Source organism: Dermacentor albipictus, chromosome 1 (genome assembly GCF_038994185.2).
Source record: "Dermacentor albipictus isolate Rhodes 1998 colony chromosome 1, USDA_Dalb.pri_finalv2, whole genome shotgun sequence".
Classification (NCBI taxonomy): domain Eukaryota; kingdom Metazoa; phylum Arthropoda; class Arachnida; order Ixodida; family Ixodidae; genus Dermacentor; species Dermacentor albipictus.
In genome coordinates this window covers 479101143-479111589 of record NC_091821.1, presented here as the reverse complement: position 1 = coordinate 479111589, position 10447 = coordinate 479101143, and the positions used below count along the sequence as shown (strand labels likewise).

Genomic DNA, 10447 nt, shown 5'->3' with positions numbered 1-10447 from the left:
ATATTTAATTTTGAAGAAATTTATATCGAAGAATGTACAAGCGGCAAATCGCAGGCGAAGGCTGCTAACCACGCCACTGAGCAAACTCGAGACATCGAACGCAAGCGACAACAGCGGACTGCGGGCATACCGTCAGTGACGTCGTTGTCTCCGTCGCAGCCGCTTGTGCGTGTAACCTCATAACTGAGAAATACTTTAATGAACACTCGGGATTAACCCATTGATAAACACAGGGGCCGCACGTTTGAGCTTCGCTGATTTACCATCTTCACGGAATGAAAAACCCGACTTCTTTTTTTTTGTGGCTAGTGTGTACAAAGACCAACCTCATCTTTCTTTTTGTAGTGCTTCTTTGGCGTCGTGAGAAGCTTCGGTGGGGATGAAGTTCATCCTACAATCACGCACCTTGGCCAGATATTCAGGCTTGTGAGCCTAAACTGCGCGAAACGTTAAGACGACAGGAAGAAACACACGGAATCTAGAAACGCAGCTTCTGCGCTTCGCTGTATGCGTTTCTTCCTTTCGTGCAGTTTACCCTTCTCTCAGTATTAACGAACTCGCGCGATAAATCTTATTGCAGTAGGTGGATACCGCCTTCTCGTGGTATCGCTAATTCGGACAAGGGAGAACGCCAGCGAGCGTGAAACACGCGCACACTGCCCGCCCGCACGAGCTCAAGGCTGTGACGAGGCGTCTGCAGTGGAGCCCGATGGAACAGCGTGGCCATCTGGCGGCTGTCACAGAAGTGGCGACAACGGCTGTAAGCGCGCGGGCGGAGAGTTTTACAACTGAAGCTAGTCTAGTAACGTTGCGCCGACCTGCATGTCTATTAGGCCGCGCATGCTCCGGGGCACAGTGCGTCAGATCCCGAAACTGCCGCACGGTGTCGCCCCGCAGAGCAAGGCCGCCTGCTCGCGCGCTCTACACAGACGTGGCCGCGGCTGTACGTGTACTTACACTGCACGACACACAGCCACACAGGTGTTCCGTCTCAGAGGCGGCAAACTGCTAGCTGCAGCCCAAAACACAGCAAACCAGCAAACTGCGAGTACGTGTACCCACACTGCACGACACACAGCCACACAGGTGTTCCGTCTCAGAGGCGGCAAACTGCTAGCTGCAGTCAAAACACAGCAAACTAGCAAAACTGCGAGTGTGTATACCCACACTTCACGGCACACGGCCACACAGGTGTTACTTCTCAGAGGCAGTAAACTGCTAGCTGCAGCCCAAAACACAGGACACAAGCAAAACTGGGAGTAACTAGTCCCACCGCATGGAGCACAGTGACGCACATGTCGCGCCGTGCCGGAAGTAAGCTCGCTGTGCATAACTTTTTAGTTGTCCAGTGCGTGAGGTTGCGCGCGACGACGAGCTCGGTGAATGTGTAGCAAATGTGCACTGCGACCGATGCCATTAAGTGCTATTTGCCTGTCTCGTGTGGCCTTTCCCCTTGCGTACAGCGTTCTGTCGCCACGGGTCGGACCGCCGTCATCACTCGGCAAGACGGCTTCCTGGTTGTCGTCGTCATCCTTACCGGCAATGTTACTGTCGTCGTCAAAAAGCGGCTTGCTGGCGTCGAGACATGGGTTATGCAGCGCTGCACAAGCCGCGACAATCTTTTTGGCTACAGCGGGGCAGTACTGCAGCGCACGATAACGCCGCAAGCAGTGGAAGCGGCTCTTCATGAGGCCGATGCAGCGCTCCACTACAGACCTCATCGACGCGTGAGCCTGGTTGAAATGGCCCTGCGGAGGCGATAGCGCCGGATGCCCCGGAACCGGCGTGATAAGCCAAGGGTCCAGTGGGTATGCACTGTCGCCTGCAGAATAAATGTAGCGCAGGAATTGCGCCGAATTCAATACAGACATTGGCTGTGGTTCATAAGCGCGTTTATATGCATTTCTGTACTCACCAAGGAGAAACTCTCCTCTGTAGACGATGTGGTTGTCGGCGAAAATGCTGCGCCGGGCTGAGCCACACCACACGTACGCGTCGTGACACGAGCCCGCGAAGCGAGGGTCGATGGCCAGCACTCGCATGTTAGAGTCGCACCCGCGTGAATAGTATATCAGTAAAATAAGTCGCTGTCGCGAATTGGAATTTTATATATATCATGAGTATAAAAATTGGAGGACGCTTAAGCTTCGCCTTCAAGAGTGGAACGCGATAGCGTTCCCGTCGACCCGCCAATGGGTGTAAGACAATGGGCTACAGAACAGCCATCACTTACGAGGCGCCCCGCATCAGACGCGGTGAGCGTCGAGCCATATGGTCGAGCAATGCGGCGTTCGGCGCAGCAACGAAACGTGCGCCTGAGCAAGCGGAGCGAACCAAAGAACTCGGTATCCCGGAGGGGGAAATGATGCACGCCAGCCAAACGCCGTGATCGGCACGGGCAGAGAGATAGAGAGATAGTGATCTAAAGAAAGGAAGGACGCTTGATTCTACAGAGGGAGCAAGGCGAAGGGGAGAGAGTCAGGGGAGAGAGTCCGAGCCGCGACAGCTCCAATGCGCGCGTGGCGCGCCATCTGTCGGGGCAGCGCCGTACATGGAGAGGAGGGGGTCTTCTGTGTTTGCCGCAAGATGGCTCTCCGTGTGCGGAAAGCGCAGAAGAAATGCAGCGAAACGCACTTCGCTACTCGTGTAATTGCGACTTCTGTAAGTTACATGTTCATAATTACCGATATACACCACAGTATAACTTTCCACGGCTCGTTTCGAAGGCAACACCGCATTCACTAGAGGCGCGTTTGTACCTTTTGGAAGCATCGAAATCGTGGCGGAGTGGTAGCGTCTCCGTCTCACACTCCGGAGACCCTGGTTCGATTCCCACCCAGCCCATCTTGGAAGTTGCTTTTTATTTATGGAGTGCCTGCCGTGATTTATCGCTCACGGTCAACGCCGCAAAACGCCGACACCCGACGCCGACGACACCGGCTTTTCTGCGACACGAGCTCCTTAACGCTATCGCGTTAATAGGTAGAGCGTGCTTACCACCATGGTGTTCAGCACGTAGTATCCCTTCCGGCACCAGTAGGTCTGCTTCTCGGCTGGGGGCAGGTGCGGGCCGGTTATCGCGATGTAGGTGCCGTCGACGCATCCGACGACGTCAGAGACGTTGTCGCTCCGGAAGAAACCTTGCTTGACGAGAGCCATCTCCGATCTTGTACGCGGAAGCGACACCCAGCGCTGTTCGGTGCCGACGCGGACGATCGCTTCCGATACGGGGCGAACGCAGTGGTTGACAGAGGGCTGGGAAAGCGATACGGTGGCTTCGCTACCGACAGCCGTTTGGAAGCCACAGGTAGCATAAAACCGAAGAGCGAAAATCACCTGATCTTGAACGGTGAGCCCTTCACTCTCGCGCGCCAGGTCGTCGGATAACTGGTCGCACAGCCACATCGCCGTCATTTTCGAAAGGCGAAAGTGCCTCCGAAAAAACTCGTCTGACATGGCGAACGGGTCCCGTAGCTCTCGAAGTCGCCTCTCTCCTCAGTTTTCGAAAAGAAAGAAAAGCAGGCTCGCATCCATCGTAGTACTGCGGTCTACTCAAAACAAAGGAATCGCATCCACGGACCTTTCGGATCTTATGGAAGTGCACACAGATCAGATCACTATATGTAGAGGACAAGATAGAACCGGACTTTCTCGAGGAGCCATGGCTAAGCGCTCTGACTAGCTCGGAACTACACGACCAATTACAGGCTATCCAGCGGGCCCGGGCAGCGGTGGAAAGGCTATGCCTCACCGCACATAATGCCCGGATGGCCTGAGCCCGGTCTCGCAACCTCGCAGGTCCGTTTCCCATTAAAGTTTTTTTCCGTCCGTCCGACCGTTGATGCGCTGTGGCTGTTTAAATCACGTGTACGCGCCTAGGCATGTTCAGTCATCTCGCGAAACGCGAAGAGTAAGTGCAACGCCACTGATGTCAATCTCATGTTTCAGAAAGGAACCGGAAGCTAGATGCGCCCGTCGTCATCGTCATTCGTAGGCTTACAGCCAATCAGCGGCGGCCGAAATGGACAGTCCACTAGGTGGTGTCAGGATTGAGTTGTCAGGATTGGGGGCTCAATCCCGTCGCTCGTGGTCCTTTGTCAAGACTGGAGTCCGGCATGAATTCGAAGGTAGCTGGCCCATGCCGTCGTCCAACTTATCCACGCTGAGGACGTTGATGAAGCGAAGAGCTGCTTCTCATCGAAAACGAGGAATATGGGTTTATTTACAGAAATTAAATCAGTCTAACATGACTGCTTGAGAAAAAGAGTGTCAGTCCAACATGACTGCACGAGAGAAGTGTGTCCAGCATTCGCACAACAACAGTTTTTATACACTCGGTCCGCCGGCCATACGAGGCGGCGACTGTTCGTTTACTCATCGCCAACTTGCCGCCGCTCCGCAGAACAGTTTACGTACACAAAGGCACACACAATCCGATGCCCGACGCCGGCGTTGGAGGGGTGCCGTTCCGGGAAGTATCGGCGCCAATCGTGGGTAGCTCGTTGTCTTGTGCCTGATCGAGGCCTGGGAAGCACCAAAAAACTGCTTTCCCGCGGCAGCTTGTTCATGCGTATCAGATCAGGTCCGCGCTGGAGAGCTCCGGAACCATTGTTCGCCCACCGAACTCGTTCCGTCACAATGCCGATGGGGCTGGTGGATGGAGGCGGTTTTCAGCACAAAGGCCGCTTCTTCGAACGCCTCCTAGCTGCAGCGACGGAGAGTGGGGGATGCGCGTCTTGTCCCCTATTAGTAATTGGGTGGCAATCCTGCCTTGCAGCTCGCCATTCTTAACAGTGGACTCTTGCAGAATAGCCCCCCCCCCCATTGAAGTGACAAATCCAAAAAGAAAACCTGGCAGCCCTTGTTCATTGCTGTCCAGAAGTCCAAACTCTGAAAGCTTGGCAAGGCCTTCAGCAAGTCCGCAAAACTACCAACCACATTTTTGGCGTCCTCTTCTGCTTGGGTCTGCTGTGAAAGCATTATTGCTTTTTGCGAAGATGCGGCCTCCAAGCGAGCTCTTTTCGCACCCCGCGCTTCTCGAACGCACGCTTGCGGACAACTAGGGAAATTGGGAAACAAGCTCGTAACTTCAGCTCTCTTGAGACGAATGTTTTAAGGCGAAAGCTTTACTGGCCGCGAACTTGCGATTTCGCCGTGGCCGTGCTTCGAGGAGGCACATGACGTCACATCGCGTTCCTCGTCGTTGCGTAGGCCTGCGCTCGCTTCGCCAGCTGCGTCGCATGCGTGATAACATGTCAGTGGATTGAAAAGAAGAGCTCGCTTGCGTCCCAACCACATTTGAGGCGGCAGTATGGACGGCGACAATTCTGACAAGCGGGAGGAGGCCTGGAATCGACATCGGAACGAGATAAAGAGGAAGCAAATCGCCCAGGAAACAGACGAACAGCGCGCCGTACGACTGGCTAAACCCCGCAACACAGCAAGACAACCAGACTAACCTGGACTTGCAATCAAGATTACCCAAGGCTGACTATGCTATGCCTTAGCTTTCGCTACGTATATCCTGGCATAGCCGAGCTAATAACTCACTGCCAGTTTGTTCACGGCAACTTCGACAACTTTTCCTGTCTTGACGTCCGTGTAAGATGTCGTCTTCAAGTAATGCGATGGCAAGAAATGCTTTTCACAGACCTGAAATTTAAAAAAGCCGTGACAGATATGAAACTCGACAAAATTGAGTTGAGTTGAGTTGGGGTTAATGGCACATAAGCAGCTTAGGCTATCATGCGCCAAACACTAGGTATGGATTCTTTCAATAAGTTGGGACACCTCAGTGAGTCCTTGTCTGGGCAAGAGCCCGGAAAGTCCCAACAAGTTAACTAAGGACTTCGGCCTTCTTCTCAGGGATGAGAAGGTGGATGAGGTGCTCTGTAATATGTAGTTAATATGTAGTTAAGTTACGTTTTAAAGTTCTAAGAGAACTCCAGCTTCTTTTAAAAAGCTAAAAACACATGATACTTCAACAAGCCCATCTTCTCCTAAAATCAAAGCTGGGTGAAAAGGGATATGTTCTTTGTAGAATATGGTAAAAGACTTCTTCCTCAGTGGTTCAAGTTTTCTGCATGAAAATAGGATATGGTTAACTGTTAGTTCATCTCCACATAGTTCACAGTGGGGTTTGTCTTGCTTTGTTAGAATGAAGTTGTGTGTTAGGTGTGTGTGTCCTATGCGAAGACGGCACAGAACCACTTCCTTGAAACGTTCCTGGTGTGTACAAGATTTCCATTCGCCTAACGCAGGTTTTAGCAGGTGTAATTTCTTGTTTGCTTCATTGTTCCAAGCAGACTGCCATTTTGTCCTTAGTTTATGATGAATTAACTTCATGCAGTCGTTAGGAGGTATCTTTACTTTTGTTATTTCTTTGTGCCGGGCCTGTGCCGCACATGCGTCTGCTTTCTCATTGCCACTAATTCCGACGTGGCTCGGAACCCAGCATAATTTAATGTTCAGTCCTTGTGTGGTGGCTTTTATTAAATTGTGTATAATGTCTCCAAATAATGGTCTTCTGACTGCATTTTTGGGATGAAGAGCTGTGAGTGCACTTAGGGAGTCTGTGTATATGATACTATTTGCGAGGTTCTCCTTTACTATTTTCTCTATTGCTATAGAAATGGCGTAACATTCGGCAGTGAAAATGGATGTGCACTGCGGAAGTCTTACAGTTTCTTCCCAGTTCCCTTGGACGACTGCACTTCCAACATGGTCCTTTGTTTTCGAACCATCTGTGTAAAAATCTGTGAAACTGCTGTATTTTTCCTTCAGTGCTAGGAATTCCTGAATTATGTGTTGTGGCGGAGTTTGTGTTTTACGGAACGGTGTTAAAGTGAGATCGCAAGCTGTGGGAAAGATGAACCATGGGGGTAGTGGATTTTGTCTGTGGGTAATGCCAGGTAAAGTGTCCAATATGCTAAGATTCCGGCACATCTCTTCAAATCGCAGGAGCAGTGGTCTTGTAGTTTGTTGTTGAAAAGTACTCGGGAAAGGCATTTTGTTACAAGTGGGTAGCAAATGTGTTTTGGTAGAGATTGTATCTTGAGAATATATGCACAGGTTAGAGCGGCTCTTCTAGTTTCTAGTGGGGGTTCGTTTGTTTCTACGTGAAGTCTGGTTATAGGAGACGTTCGGTATGCACCACATGAAATACGCAAGCCTGAGTTATGTACTGGATCTAATTTTTTAAGGTATGTCGGTCTTGCTGAGCCATACACTATGCAGCCATAATCTAAGGAGGAACGCACTAAGTAACGATAAATGCGTAGAAGACATGTTCTGTCAGAACCCTAATGTTTATAAGACAGTACTTTGAGTATATTTAGTGACTGGGAAGCTTTCTTTTTCAGGGTGGTTATGTGTGGTAGGAATGTGAGCTTTTTGTCAAAAATTATGCCTAAAAATTTGTGTTCATTCTTTACTGGAAGTACGGTTTCATTTAGGTGTAGGGTGGGGTCAACCTGTAGGCCTCTTTTGAGTGAAAAGAGGACAGCAACTGTTTTTTGGGGTGAAAATTTAAACCCGTTTTTGTCTGCCCAAATCGCGAGTTTGTTCAATGTGAGTTGTATTTGTCTCTCGCATGTTGGTAAGCTGGAGGATGTGCATGCTATTTGAAGGTCATCAAGATATACAGAATACATAATGGACCTAGGAATTATTTTTGCTATGGAGTTCATTTTTACTATGAAAAGTGTCGTACTTAAAATACAGCCCTGCGGCACTCCATTCTCTTGGACGAATTTCTTCGACAGAGTTGCACCAAGGCGTGCATGAAATGAACGGTCGGAGATGAAATCTTTCAAGCAGTTCAGCATCCTACCACGAATACCAAGTTCTGCTAGGTTGCGAAGAATACCGAACCTCCAGGCGGTATCGTAAGCCTTATCGATATCGAAAAAGATTGCTAAACAGTGTTGCTTGTGTACGAATGCTTCTCGCACTGTATTTTCTAGGCGGACGAGATGATCAGTCGTTGAACACGTTTTTTTTAAATCCGCGCTGGTGGATGTCAAGGAGTTCACGTGACTGAAGAGTGAACGTCAGCCTAACGTTCAGGATACTTTCGAATGATTTTGCCAGGCAATTGTGAGGGCTATAGGCCTATAACTACTAGGGGCGGTTGGTGGTTTTGCAGGTTTCAGGAACGGTATAATCACGGCTTTTTTCCAAGCTTCCGGAATTTTACCCGATACCCATATTTTATTGAAGAATTTCAGAAGTGCGTTTACAGCAGCGTCTGAGAGGTGAGCGAGCATTTCATAATGTATCTCATCAGGGCAGGGTGCCGTCTGTTTACCTGCCGACAGTACTTTTTGGATTTCGTGAAATGTGATTAATGCATTATAGGGTTCATTTGTAGAGCCACTTGTAGGAAGTTTTTTGTTTTTCGGTTGTATGTTTGTGCTTCAGGAATGATGGAGTGTAGTGTGAGGAACTTGAAACATGAGAAAAATCTTCCCCTAGTACGTCTGCCTGTTCCCCTATACTTGTTTGTGTGCCAGGAGCTGTTAATAACGGAATTGTGAAAGGGGAGAAGCTGCCATTTAATTTATGGACTTGTTCCCACATTTTTTTGGATGTGGTTGAGCTGTTAATAGATGATATGTAGTTCTTCCAGGAAGTTTTCTCAGCGTCTCGACGGATGCGGCGTGCGTTGGCTTTCGCCTTTTTAAAATTTACAAGATTATCATGGGTTGGGTATCTACGAAATATGCCCCACGCTTTGTTTTGTTTCTTTTCTGCTTCCCTACATTCTTGCGTGTACCAGATTTTATGATTATGTCGAACCACTCCTGAGGACTGAGGAATCGCTAGCCGCACGGCATTAATAATACAGGTTGTGTACAATTTGTTTTGGTTGTCGACTTTTAAATCTTTCGAGAAAACTTTTTCCAGGCTGGCCTGTTCTTGAAACAGTGCCCAGTTTGCTAAGTGTAGCTTCCAACGACGTGGTTTGCTTGGGATGATTTGTGGTGGGGATGATAAGTTAATTTTTACAGGAAGGTGATCACTTCCATAGGGGTTGTCAACGACATCCCATTTAAAATCTGTAAAAAGTGATGGAGAGCACAGTGACAGATCTAGGCAACTCATAGCTCCTGTGCTTGGGCAACAGTAAGTTGCCGCACCAGAGTTTAATAGGCATATGTCGTTGGTTAGAATAAAATCTTCAAGTGTTTGGCCCCTGGTGTCAGTAGTGTTACTACCCCATAACGTGTTATGTGAATAAAAATCACCACCTATTAAAAATCGTTCAGGTAGCTGCTCTAAAATTATCTCTAGGTCTCTTACGGTAAAATGTGAATGTGGCGGAATGTACATTGAACAAATGGTGATGGTTTTGTGAGCTAAAACGGTGACAGCAACCGCTTCTATGTGAGTGTTAATGGGAATTTCTCTGGCTGGTATACCAACTGGCAGAACAATGGCTACACCACCTGACAGCCGGTTCGTCTGAGTACGGTCGCGCCGTACAACAGTGAAACCTTTTAAAAAGTTCGTGTTTTTCGCCTAGGTTAGTTTCCTGTAAGCACAGGGCCACAGGAGAGAAGTTTATTAAAAGGTCTTTTATGTCACCTAAGTTATGAATGAGACCTCTACAATTCCAATGGATCATGAAAGCCATTATGAAATTGAAAGGCGAAAATTGATATTAACGAGTGAATGGGAGATAAGAAAGATGTTAGGTGACATGGATCTGAAGAAGGCAGATACAAACAGAGCGATAACCCTTAGGTTATCGCCTTCTTATTTAGAGTTGTTATTGGGATTTTATCCCTCTTACCGCGCTCCAGGGAGCGCTTGTCCTTCGGTGTCGAGGACACCGGGGTTTTTGTTTCGACCTCCATTGCTCTCTCTGAGGCGCTGGAGGACCGAGAGTTTGGCGCCGAGACACGTGTCTCGGGCCTTGGAGTTCGCTTGATCTTAGGACCCTGCGGGACTGGTGTCTGCAGGGCCGTTGAAGAGGGCGGAGCAGTACTGACTGCTTCCACCACGGGGGCGGGAGGAGTCACTGCGGCACCACTGCGCGTGGGCTCGGAGGACTCCGGAAGCCTCTGTGACGCTGCCCCCGCCTGCGTCACATCGGCATAACTGCGTCGCGGAAGGTACGACAGTCGTTTTCGGGCTTCAAAGAACGATATTTTTTCTTTGACAGTTAGTGCTATTACTTCTTTTTCTTTTTTCCAGCATGGGCAAGACCGCGAGTAGGCTGGATGGTCTCCTTTGCACTTAGTACAATGTGGGGAAGAAGTGCAGTTTTCAGATTGATGATCAGTTGAGCTGCATTTAGCACAGGTTGTTTGGCCTCGGCATGCATGTGAAGCATGTCCGAACCTTGGACACTTGAAACACCGTCTTGGGTTCGGGATATATGGTCTGACGTTTACGTTAACGTACCCTGCATCCAGAGAGGTAGGCATTACGCTTGTACCAA

General features: G+C 49.3%; 1 protein-coding gene across 1 annotated transcript; it reads right to left on the bottom strand.

Moving 5' to 3' along the window:
- Positions 1-2967: 2967 nt before the first annotated feature.
- LOC139054543 (putative nuclease HARBI1) lies at positions 2968-3405 on the bottom strand. Its single transcript, XM_070531657.1, has one exon. It carries the CDS (start codon positions 3403-3405, stop codon positions 2968-2970), a length of 438 nt encoding a protein of 145 aa, XP_070387758.1.
- Positions 3406-10447: the final 7042 nt, after the last annotated feature.